This window comes from Thalassophryne amazonica, chromosome 11 (assembly GCF_902500255.1).
Source record: "Thalassophryne amazonica chromosome 11, fThaAma1.1, whole genome shotgun sequence".
Lineage (NCBI taxonomy): Eukaryota > Metazoa > Chordata > Actinopteri > Batrachoidiformes > Batrachoididae > Thalassophryne > Thalassophryne amazonica.
The window spans coordinates 30,391,487-30,404,491 of record NC_047113.1 but is presented as its reverse complement, the minus strand read 5'-3'; the positions used below and the strand labels follow the sequence as shown (position 1 = coordinate 30,404,491).

At 42.4% G+C, this 13,005-nt stretch overlaps 2 protein-coding genes across 12 annotated transcripts in view; both read left to right on the top strand.

The window, feature by feature from the left end:
* The window catches only part of LOC117519820 (protocadherin gamma-A11-like), a 911,360-nt gene that overhangs the window by 543,880 nt on the left and 354,475 nt on the right, over positions 1 to 13,005 (top strand). The window lies entirely within an intron of this gene.
* On the top strand, positions 2,713 to 5,169 carry LOC117520471 (protocadherin beta-16-like). Its single transcript, XM_034181813.1, has one exon. It carries the CDS (start codon positions 2,770 to 2,772, stop codon positions 5,167 to 5,169), a length of 2,400 nt encoding a protein of 799 aa, XP_034037704.1. The 5' UTR covers positions 2,713 to 2,769.

Sequence of the window (13,005 nt, the reverse complement as noted above, 5' to 3'; positions counted from 1 at the left end):
TAAGCTGTTGACAGCTTGCTTCAGTCTCTTCACCAGAACAGTGTAGAATACTTTCACAGGGATGGATAGGAGAGTGATACCCCACCAGCTGTTGCAATTGGAAAGATCTCCTCCAGAAGCTTTACAGTCACTCATTCTTTTCAATCCCAGTTGAGCTGCTCATCTTCCCAGCAGTGGTTGATCATCTTAAGCAGAGTTTCAACTGACTAAGCTGTCTATGCTCTTCATACCTGCTGATTTAAAACCCATGGTTGAACTGTAGCTCTTGCTGCTACCTTCTTAACCCCCTACGACCTGCCTCATTTTGGCATATCAGTATCTCACAAATAAAAAGTGAAATTTCCCATTGATGGGATATACAGGCTTAGAAGGGGTTTTAAAATCTCAACAATCAAACTTCTGTTTACATTGTGTAAAAATCTTTATCAAAAAACACATTAACCCTGAGTTTTGAACAGTGGAAAAATATAATTTCCCTTGTTGAATAATAGTTTGACAATAGAAAAGCGAGTATTTCATAATTTAGTGTGTGTGGGGGGGGGGGAGGGGGGTCTCTTTACTCTGAAGGGATTAACATGAAAATTGCTGAAAATGTATCTTTGCTCAAAATGAAGCAGCATGGATTTGTTGACATACAGTGTTTGATTTTCAGAACTGAAGTGTAATTGGATTATTTCTAAATAGATTCTGTTCAATGATGCTGTCAACAAGAATATGTTGAAATAAGAAGTATGTTAACATTTTTTATTTTTTGCTCTGCCCTCTCAGAAAAGTAATGAAAATGATCTGTAAATAATAATTTGACTTTTTTTTTTTCCATTTTTGTTACATTGTCATTTTCTATAAGCAGATGTAGAGCAGATGGCTGAGTGCATAAGGAGCTGGCCTGCCAATATGCAGATGGATACAGTCACAAATTGAATTTTAAAACAGATATTTTTGACTGTAAAATCCAGCATTAATGCCCGCAAACCATCAGACACAACAGGGTTATTCCCTAATTGTCTCAGTCCACCTAGCTGTAAATGGGCACTGGTCTTGGCTGGTGAAGTGACTTGCATCAGACTGGTGTCCCATTCAGGGGAGTCATAGACTCTCATTTGCTTGATGTTGCAAAATCAGAAGATATGCACTCGTACCAACAGGCCTCATGGCCTATATAAGACTTATGAGCCTGTGAATGTGTCTATTATTTCCAATCTACTCTCACACAAAGTGAAAGTAAATGGACTGCATTTATATGGTGCTTTTCCATCTGAATCAGACACTCAAAGTGCTTTACACATCAAATGCCTCACAGTCACCCCAGTGTGAGGCTGTTGCCATGCAAGGTGCCCACTATACACTGGAAGCAACTAGGGGATTAAGGATCTTGCCAAGAGCCCTTAATGATTTTCTGGTCAGGCTGGGATTTGAACCGAGGATCCTCTGGTCTGAAGCCCAATGCTTAACCACTAGACCATCATCTCCCCAGTGGCCACATTTTGCAGTTTAATTTATTAAAACATTTCTGTCATTCTGAACTACTAAGCACATCAAAGCTTTGCTAATCTGGCATTTATGTAATAAATATATTTTTTAATGTTTTTAAGGCGGCATGGGTGGAATAGTGGTTAGCACTGTTGCCTCACAGCAAAAAGCTCGTGGGATGGATTCCCACCTTTGGCCTTTCTGTGTGGAGTTTGTATAATCTAACCATGTTTGTGTGGGTTCTCTTTGGTTGTTCGGGCTTCCTCCCACATCCAAAGACATGCGGGTGAGTGGATCGGAAACATTAAAGTGACCATAGGTGGGTGTGAATGTGCTTGTTTTTCTATATTTGACCTTGTGACGGACTGGTGTCCTGTCAATCTACTTATATCAACATTGAGATTCAATTTATGAAAACCTCAAAATCTCTTGAATTCATTTTTTGTTTCTACTCTCTGTACTGGGTGCTGAAATAAGGTTGTTTCTGACATTTCAATCATTTCAGAGATTGATTTTGCCAATCCAACTTCTCCCCACTTGACATACCAAAGCACCCCTCCTGCAGCCACACTTTCATGGAAACAGATTTTCTATCCTCCAATCATAAGTCACAAATCACTTGCCAATCATCAATTCCAACAAGGCCAGAAATGTGTAGACTTTGCTCATTGTAATTACTTCTGAACCTTTAATTCAACAGCAGTTTGGGAATTTAGCTTGTCAGTAGCAACACTTGGAAAATTTGGCTTTTTTTTTTAATTTTTATACACTTAATGTCGATATGTGTGTTCCCCTCTTGCCTTCCGTGTGGAAAACACACACAAGCAGACAGGATTTTTTAAAATAACTTAAGTCAGCAAAAAAAAAAAAAAAAAAAACAAATAAAAAAAAGTTTCCTATCAAATTTAACAAAAGCCACTCAACTTTATTGATTGATTCATTAATCCATTTACTTATTTACTTACTTATATGTTGTTGTGTATATTCCTTGCCTGCCTAAAAAAAAAATATATATATATATATATATATATATATATATATATAAACCGTGAAACAGAATAAACATCATGGTTATGTCCAAAGAATGACTCTAAGTGGCGCTGTGTGCAAAGAAACGAGAGGACTGTTAGTTCTCCACCCTTTGCTGTGGACATTAAAATCTGCTCTGCGTCATTTGACGAAAAGTATTTAGTATTTTAGCTGCAATAAGGCGGTTTCTGGTTATTGAAGGACTACTGGGATGCAGTGAATGATACTGGAGGAAAGTAAGACGTGCAGGATTTTTGTCTCGCATCAAGAATGGAAAACATCAGATTTTATCTCCGGCGTCTCGTCTTTGCTTTTGTTCTTCTTGTCGTCCCTGCTGTCTGTGGAGACGTGAGTTACTCGATCCCGGAGGAAATGAAACGCGGATCAATCATTGGAAATGTCGCAAAGGATCTTGGACTTGATTTGGGTTCGTTTTCCTCTCGAAAGGCCCGTGTAGATGTAGAAGATAATAATGTTCAGTACTGCGGTGTGAATCTGAACACCGGAGACCTGATGGTTCAGGAAAGGATCGACAGAGAGGGGCTTTGTGGAAAAAAAGCATTGTGTGTTCTCAAACAAGAACTCGTGCTGGAAAATCCGTTAGAGCTGCATCGAATAAATATCCGCATTCAAGATATTAATGACAATTCACCGCAATTTAAAGAGGATTCTATTAAAATCGAAATACGTGAATCAGCATCCAGAGGTGCGCGTTTTCTTCTGGATGAAGCGCAAGATGGAGACATCGGAGAGAATTCTGTACAGAGCTACACGTTGGAGCAAAATGATCATTTTAAATTAAATGTTAATACGAAAGAAAGAGGCAAAAAATACTGTGAATTGGTTCTGGACAAAGAACTGGACAGGGAAGACAAAAAAGAGATGACGTTGTTGCTGACAGCATTCGACGGAGGCTCTCCTCAGAGATCAGGCAGTGTCGTCATCCACGTCACTGTACTGGACGCTAATGATAACGTACCAGTATTTAGTCAGAACCTTTATAAAGCCAGTCTGCCTGAAAACTCTCCTGTGGACACTTTGGTGCTCACAGTGAGTGCGACTGATGCAGATGAAGGTTTAAATGGTGAAATTACTTATGGATTGAATTATGATTTCGAAGAAAACGGCAACGTGTTTAGTTTACATCCTAAAACTGGAGAAGTGAGAGTGACAGGAGATATTGATTATGAGAAATCATCCTCATATGAAATGCAGATTAGTGCAAAAGATGGATTAGGATCTGCATCACATGCAACTTTGATAATTGACATTACTGATATAAATGATAACGCTCCTGTGATCTACCTGAAATCACTGACTAACCCCATACCTGAGAACATTTTACCTGGTACAGAGGTTGGAATCATTAATGTTCAGGACAGAGACTCAGAGAATAATAGACAGGTTCACTGCTCCATTCAGCATAATGCCCCCTTTAAGTTGGTTCCGTCCATTAAAAACTATTATTCTCTGGTGACAACAGGACATTTGGACCGTGAATTAGTGTCTGATTACAACATCACAATCACAGCTACTGATGAGGGCTCTCCACCTCTGTCCTCCTCTAAAACTGTTCGGTTATCTGTAGCTGATATCAACGACAACCCACCTGTGTTTTTGGAACAGTCCTACAGCACCCACGTGACTGAAAACAACAAACCTGGCTCCACTTTATGTTCTGTTTCTGCTCGAGACCCTGACTGGAGACAAAACGGGACAGTGATTTATTCTGTTTTACCTGGTGAGGTGAACGGAGCCCTGGTGTCCTCTTATCTGTCTGTTAACGGAGACACGGGGGTGATCCACGCTGTCAGGTCCTTTGATTATGAACAGTTCAGGAGTTTGAAAGTCCACGTGATGGCCAGAGACAACGGTTCTCCTCCACTCAGCAGCAACGTGACTGTCAGTGTCTTCATCACGGATGTGAATGACAACTCTCCTCAGATACTGTACCCCGCCTCGGAGGGCAACTCCTTCATGACCGAGCTGGTCCCCAAAGCTGCACAAGGAGGCTCTCTGGTGTCCAAAGTGATCGCAGTGGACGCAGACTCTGGACAGAATGCCTGGCTGTCCTATCATATAGTCAAATCCACTGATCCAGGACTTTTCACTATTGATGTCCACAGTGGAGAGATCAGGACACAGCGGGACATTTCTGAATCTGACAGCATGAAACAGAACCTTATTGTAGCAGTTAAAGATAATGGACTGCCCTCTCTGTCTGCCACGTGTTCCATGTATTTACTTATTTCTGACAACTTGGCTGAGATACCAGAGATGAAGGACGTGTCTTATAATGAGAAGAATTCCCACTTAACCTCTTATCTGATCATTGCTCTGGTGTCTGTGTCCACCTTTTTCCTCACCTTCATTATTGTTGCTGTTGGTGTGAAGTTTTGTCACAGAAGAAAACCCAGAATGTTGTTTGATGGAGCAGTCGCCATCCCCAGCGGTTATCCTCCTCCTCAATATGCAGACGTTGATGGAACAGGAACTTTGCGAAGCTTAAATTATGACACCTACCTGACAACAGGTTCAAGAACCAGTGACTTTAAGTTTGTGGCATCTTACAATGACAACACCCTGCCTGCAGATCAGACTCTGAAGAAAAGTCCATCAGCTTTTGCAGATAATTTTGAAGATTCTCCTGGTGAGGTAGGAACACATTAACAGTAGTTTGAGATCTGCAAATATTAATTGTGGTTTTTCATTTCATTTTTTATAAATTGGTGATTGAAGTTATTGATTATAGCTTTTTTAACCTTTGGGTTTGTTGATGCATTTATTTATTCAGCAGAGTGGGAAATTTTTGACAACCCCATTTCCAGTTAAGTTGGGACGTTGTATGAAATGTAAATACAAACATAATACAATGATTTGCAAATCCTCTTCAACCTATATTCAATCAAATACACCACAAAGACAAGATATTTATTGTTCAAACTGATAAATATTTTTTGTTTTTGTGCAAATATTTGCTCATTTTGAAATGGATGCCTGCAACACATTTCAAAATGATGAGACAGGGGCAACAAACTCAGCCACATGGGGTGTGCAGCCAGTACATTCTGAGTGCCTGTCCCAAGCCTGGATAAATGAGGAGGGTTGCGTCAGGAAGGGCATCTGGCGTAAAACAAGCCAACCCAACTATGCAGACTCAGAATCGAATTCCCATACCGGATCGGTCGCGGCCCGGGTTAACAACGTCCGCCACCGGTGCTATTGCCCAACAGGGTGCCGGTGGAAATTGGGCTACTACTGGGCGAAGACGACGAAGAAGAGGAGGAAAACGTTGCCACGAACAGCGGGAGAAGAAGAAAACTAGAAGGGTGGAAATGAGAGTGGGGACTTTGAATGTTGGTAGTATGACTGGTAAAGGGAGAGAGCTGGCTGATATGATGGAGAGGAGAAAGGTAGACATATTGTGTGTGCAAGAGACCAAGTGGAAGGGAAGCAAGAGCAGGAGCATCGGCGGTGGGTACAAGTTGTTGTACCATGGTGAGGACAGGAAGAGAAATGGTGGTGGGGTCATTTTAAAGGAAGAGTATGTTAAAAGTGTGTTGGAGGTTAAGCGAGTGTCTGACAGGGTGATGAGTGTGAAGTTGGAAATTGAAGGGGTGATAATGAATATCATCAGTGCATACGCCCCACAGGTAGGTTGTGAGATGAAGGAGAAAGAAGATTTCTGGAGTGTGTTAGATGAGGTGGTGGAGAGTGTGCCCAAGCATGAATGAGTGGTGATAGGAGCAGACTTCAATGGGCATGTTGGTGAAGGGAACAGAGGTGATGAGGAAGTAATGGGTAGATATGGTATCAAGGATAGGAATGGGGAAGGACAGATGGTAGTTGATTTTGCAAAAAGGATGGAAATGGCTGTGGTGAATACCTACTTTAAGAAAAGGGAGGAGCACAGGGTTACATATAAGAGTGGAGGAAGGTGCACACAGGTGGACTACATTCTTTATAGGAGATGCAAGGTAAAAGAAATCACAGACTGTAAGGTGGTAGCAGGAGAGAGTGTCACTAGACAGCATAGGATGGTTGTTTGTAGGATGACTTTAGAGGTAAAGAAGAAGAAGAGAGTGAGAGCTCAACAATGATCAGATGGTGGAAGCTGAAGGAGGAAGACTGTTGTGTGAAATTTAGCGAGCAGGTGAGAGAAGCACTAGTTGGAGGGGAAGCAATTTTGGACAACTGGAAAAGTACTGCAGATGTGGTGAGGGAGACAGCTAGGGCAGTACTGGGTATGACATCTGGACAGTGGAAGGAAGACAAGGAGACTTGGTGGTGGAATGAAGAGGTCCAGGAAAGCATAAGGAGAAAGAGGTTGGCGAAAAAGTTTTGGGATAGTTGGAGAGATGAAGAAAGTAGACAGGAGTACAAGCAGATGCGGCGTAAGGCGAGAAGAGAAGTGGCAAAAGCAAAGGAAAAGGCATATTGCGAGCTGTACAAGAAGTTGAATAGTAAGGAAGGAGAAAAGGACTTGTACCGATTGGCCAGACAAAGGGACAGAGCTGGAAAGGATGTGCAGCAGGTTAGGGTGGTAAAAGATGCACATGGTAATGTGCTGACAAGTGAGGAGTGTGTGCTGAGAAGGTTGAGGGAATATTTTGAAGAGTTGATGAATAAAGAAAATGAGCGAAAGAAAAGGCTGGATGATGTGGTGAGAGTAAATCAGGAAGTAAAAGAGATTAGCAAGGAAGAAGTGAGGGCTGCTATGAAGAGGATGAAGAGTGGAAAGGCAGTTGGTCCAGATGACATTCCAATGGAGGCATGGAAATGTCTAGGAGAGATGGCAGTAGAGTTTCTAACCAGATTGTTTAATAAAATCTTGGAAAGTGAGAGGATGCCTGAGGAGTGGAGACGAAGTGTGCTGGTTCCTATTTTCAAGAACAAGGTTTGATGTGCAGAGCAGCAGTAACTACAGAGGCATAAAGCTGATCAGCCACAGCATGAAGTTATGGGAAAGAGTAGTAGAAGCTAGACTTAGAAAACAGGTGAAGATCTGTGAGCAGCAATATGGCTTCATGCCGAGAAAGAGCACTACAGATGCAATGTTTGCTCTGAGAATACTGTTGGAAAAGTACAGAGAAGGACAGAAAGAGTTACATTGTGTGTTTGTGGACTTAGAAAAAAGCATATGATAGGGTGCCAAGAGAAGAGCTGTGGTATTGTATGAGGAAGTCTGGAGTGGCAGAGAAGTATGTTAGGGTAGTGCAGGACATGTACAAGAATAGTGTGACAGCGGTGAGATGCGCAATCGGAATGACAGACTCATTCAAGGTGGAGGTGGGATTACACCAAGGATCAGCTCTGAGTCCTTTCTTGTTTGCAGTGGTGATGGACAGATTGATAGATGAGATCAGACAGGAGTCCCCATGGACTATGATGTTTACAGATGACATTGTGATCTGTAGTGAGAGTAGAGAGCAAGTTGAGTCTAGTCTGGAGAAGTGGAGATATGCTTTGGAGAGAAGGGGAATGAAAGTCAGTAGAAGCAAGACTGAGTACATGTGTGTGAATGAGAGGGAGCCCAGTGGAATAGTGCAGTTACAAGGAGTAGAAGTGGTGAAAGTAGATGAGTTTAAATATTTGGGGTCAACTGTTCAAAGTAATGGAGAGTGTGGTAGAGAGGTGAAGAAGAGAGTGCAGGCAGGGTGGAGTGGGTGGAGAAAGGTGGCAGGAGTGATTTGTGACCGAAGAATATCAGCAAGAGTGAAGGGGAAAATTTACAAAACAGTAGTGAGACCAGCTATGTTGTATGGTTTGGAGACAGTGGCACTAACAAAAAGACAGGAGGCAGAGCTGGAGGTGGCAGAGCTGAAGATTGTTGAGATTCTCTTTGGGAGTGACAAGAATGGACAAGATTAGGAATGAACATATCAGAGGGACAGCTCAGGTGGGACGGTTTGGAGACAGTCAGAGAGGCGAGATTGAGATGGTTTGGACATGTGCAGAGGAGGGACCCAGGGTATATAGGGAGAAGGATGCTGAGGATGGAGCCACCAGGCAGGAGGAGAAGAGGGAGACCAAAGAGGAGGTTCATGGATGTGCTGAGAGAGGACATGCAGGTGGTTGGTGTGACAGAAGAAGATACAGAGGACAGGGTGAGATGGAAACGATTGATCTGCTGTGGCGACCCCTAACGAGAACAGCTGAAAGACAGAAGAAGAAGAAGAAGAAGAGACAGGGGCAACAAAAGACTGGGAAAGTTGATGAATGCCCAACAAACACCTGTTTGGAACATTCCACATGTCAACAGGTTAATTGGAAACAGGTGAGTGTCATGATTGGATATAAAAGGAGCACTGAAAAAAAGCTACTTTGGATCAACTTAAAAAAATTGATGTAATTTGTTACAGCTAATTTTTTTTATTTTCTCACAATGTATATTTAGGCTTTTGTAAAGTGATTCCAGCAAATTTAAACTGGAAACCACAATTTTCCATTAGATCGATGTAAAAAAAATTACCAAATATTTGCACAAAAACAATAAACTTTATCAGTTTGAACATTAAATATCTTGTCTTTGTGGTGTATTCAACTGAATATAGGTTTAAGAGGATTTGCAAATCGTATTCTGTTTTTATTTACATTTTACACAACATCCCAACTTGATTGGAATGTGGGTTGTATTTGTCATTCTACCAAAGCTGGCCATTGGCCATAAATTTGAAGATTGAAGAGCAGTTTTTTCTTTGTTTGTTTGCTTGCTTGCTTTTTACTATCCTTCATACACTGTAGGCAATTTAAGGCTGACACATTTTGCTGTGGTATTGTTTGTTTCATACAATCTGTCTCTGTCCATCATATTTTTCATGCCTTACTGATATTTTGCCTCAGGAAGTTTGTCAGTTCAACATACGTCTCTCTACCTCATGGCTGTCCTGAACTTGCCTTGATGCTGAATTTTCTATCATATTCAGATATTTCATTTTTATGTCATCCAAATGCACTTTTTTTGATGCATAATATGAACTCATTATCTCCACCAACCAACAAAAAATGTCTCCTGGTCATGTGATTTCCAGTTTTTCTCTGTTTGCCTAAATCAGTGGTGTCCAAAGTATTCCAGAAAAGGCAGCCACTGACTCCAGCAGGTGATTTCACTGATTAACATCACTTTGAGCAGATGGGATGAGTTCATCAGTGAAATCACCTGCTGAAGTCAGTGGCTGCAAAGAAAACCTGCACCCTCTCGGCAATTTCTGGAATAGTTTGGACACCACTGGCCAAAATCATTGTTTCCCAATGCTGGGGACCCATAGTACTGCATATTTTCCGTTTGTCCCCTGAACTAATCCGAGCAGATCAATTCAGTCAGGTGTGTTTTCTTGATCAGTCAGCTGTTGATTAGCTGAGCCACTTGCCTCCCAAACAGCATATTCTTGGTTCAAGGCTGGTCATGTGCTATTCTCCTTATTTAAGTTGTGTTAGAAAGGCCAAGGTGCTAACAAAAAAAACTATTTGGGTTTTTTGTGTAAAATATGAACTGAACGAATTTGACCACTCAACAAAAATATAAACGCAACACTTTTGGTTTTGCTCCCATTTTTTATGAGATGAACTCAAAGATCTAAAACTTTTTCCACATACACAATATCACGATTTCTCTCAAATATTGTTCACAAACCAGTCTAAATCTGTGATAATGAGCACTTCTCCTTTGCTGAGACAATCCATCCCACCTCACAGGTGTGCCATATCAAGATGCTGATTAGACACCATGATTAGTGCACAGGTGTGCCTTAGACTGTCCGCAATAAAAGGCCACTCTGAAAGGTGCAGTTTTATCACACAGCACAATGCCACAGATGTCGCAAGATTTGAGGGAGCGTGCAATTGGCATGCTGACAGCAGGAATGTCAACCAGAGCTGTTGCTCGAGTATTGAATGTTCATTTCTCTACCATAAGCCGTCTCCAAAGGCGTTTCAGAGAATTTGGCAGTACATCCAACCAGCCTCACAACCACAGACCACATGTAACCACACCAGCCCAGGACCTCCACATCCAGCATGTTCACCTCCAAGATTGTCTGAGACCAGCCACTCGGACAGCTGCTGGAACAATCGGTTTGCATAACCAAAGAATTTCTGCACAAACTGTCAGAAACTGTCTCAGGGAAGCTCATCTGCATGCTCGTCGTCCTCATCGGGGTCTCGACCTGACTCCAGTTCGTCGTCGTAACCGACTTGAGTGGGCAAATGCTCACATTCACTGCCATTTGGCACGTTGGAGAGGTGTTCTCTTCACGGATGATGCGAAGGAGATGTGTTGCACTGCATGAGGCAAATGGTGGTCACACCAGATACTGACTGGTATCCCCCCCCCCCCCCCCCCAATAAAACAAAACTGCACCTTTCAGAGTGGCCTTTTATTGTGGGCAGTCTAAGGCACACCTGTGCACTAATCATGGTGTCTAATCAGCATCTTGGTATGGCACACCTATGAGGTGGGATGGATTATCTCAGCAAAGGAGAAGTGCTCACTATCACAGATTTCGACTGGTTTGTGAACAATATTTGAGGGAAATTGTGATACTGTGTATGTGGAAAAAGTTTTAGATCTTTGAGTTCATCTCATACAAAATGGGAGCAAAACCAAAAGTGTTGCGTTTATATTTTTGTTGAGTATATTTTTGTGCTTGCATGCACATGCAAACACACATACACAAGTGTGCAAGTGTGTGATGTTATTTCATAATCAGTGAACGTGGGCATAGTTTTACAGTTTAATCTATGAAACTACCACTTTGAATATGAAGTGTTGAGCAGTTTATCCTTCTTGCATTTCTGTGATGCTTTTTGTCTTGATTTCTTTGTATCAATTTGTTTCTCTCTCTGTCAGTTGTCTTTCAACACTCACGGGAATATTTTGAACCCCCCACCCCTCCCCATACTCACACACACACACACTCCTCGCCATTTTGTGTGTGTGTGTGTGTGTGTGTGTGTGTGTGTGTGTGTGTGTGTGTGTGTGTGTGTGTGTGTGTGTGTGTGTGTGTGTGTGTGTGTGGTGTGTGTGTGTGTGTGTGTGTGGGGAAGGGGGTGTTCTTCACTCTGTCCTTGGTTCTGAAATGAGGTTGTTTCTTGCATTTCCACAGAGTATTTTGTAGTTGGATTACAAATGGAGGGCAGAACAGTGGCTTGGTGCTTAGCACTGTTGTCCCACAGCAAGAAGGTCAACTTAAAGTTGAAAATGACTTGCAGCAGGCTTCAAGACTCTATATATATATATATATATATATATATATATGTGTATATATATATATATGTGTATATATGTATATACGAGGGCTGTCAATAAAGTAACGGTCCTTTTTATTTTTTTCAAAAACTATATGGATTGCATTCATATGTTTTTACGTCAGACATGCTTGAACCCTCGTGCGCATGCGTGAGTTTTTCCACGCCTGTCGGTGACGTCATTCGCCTGTGAGCACTCCTTGTGGGAGGAGTCGTCCAGCCCCTCGTCGGAATTCCTTTGTCTGAGAAGTTGCTGAGAGACTGGCGCTTTGTTTGATCAAAATTTTTTCTAAACCTGTGAGACACATCGAAGTGGACACGGTTCGAAAAATTAAGCTGGTTTTCAGTGAAAATTTTAACGGCTGATGAGAGATTTTGAGGTGATTCTGTCGCTTTAAGGACTTCCCACAGTGCGAGACGTCGCGCAGCGCTCTCAGCTGCCGTCGTCAGCCTGTTCAAGCTGAAAACCTCCACATTTCAGGTTCTATTGATCCAGGACGTCGTGAGAGAACAGAGAAGTTTCAGAAGAAGTCGGTTTCAGCATTTTATCCGGATATTCCACTGTTAAAGGAGATTTTTTTAATGAAAGACGTGCGGACGGGTCCGCGCGTCGGGACGCAGCCGCCGCGACGCTCCGCCACAGGAAAAACACCTCTGTTGAAAGCCTTAAGGACAAGTTGGAACATGTCCTGCCTGTTAAACAATTTCTCATATACTCACTCCACTGAAAGCCATCAAAAGCCGCCTGGATTTTACAAATGGTTATCAACACGGAGGTGTTTTTCCTGTGCCGCCGCACCGCGTCGGCTGCGTCCTGACGCGCGGATCCGTCCGCACGTCTTTCATTAAAAAAATCTCCTTTAACAGTGGAATATCCGGATAAAATGCTGAAACCGACTTCTTCTGAAACTTCTCTGTTCTCTCACGACGTCCTGGATCAATAGAGCCTGAAATGTGGAGGTTTTCAGCTTGAACAGGCTGACGACGGCGGCTGAGAGCGCTGAGCGACGTCTCGCACTGTGGGAAGTCCTTAAAGCGACAGAATCACCTCAAAATCTCTCATCAGCCGTTAAAATTTTCACTGAAAACCAGCTTAATTTTTCGAACCGTGTCCACTTCGATGTGTCTCACAGGTTTAGAAAAAAGTTTGATCAAACAACGCGCCAGTCTCTCAGCAACTTCTCAGACAAAGGAATTCCGACGAGGGGCTGGACGACTCCTCCCACAAGGAGTGCTCACAGGCGAATGACGTGACCGACA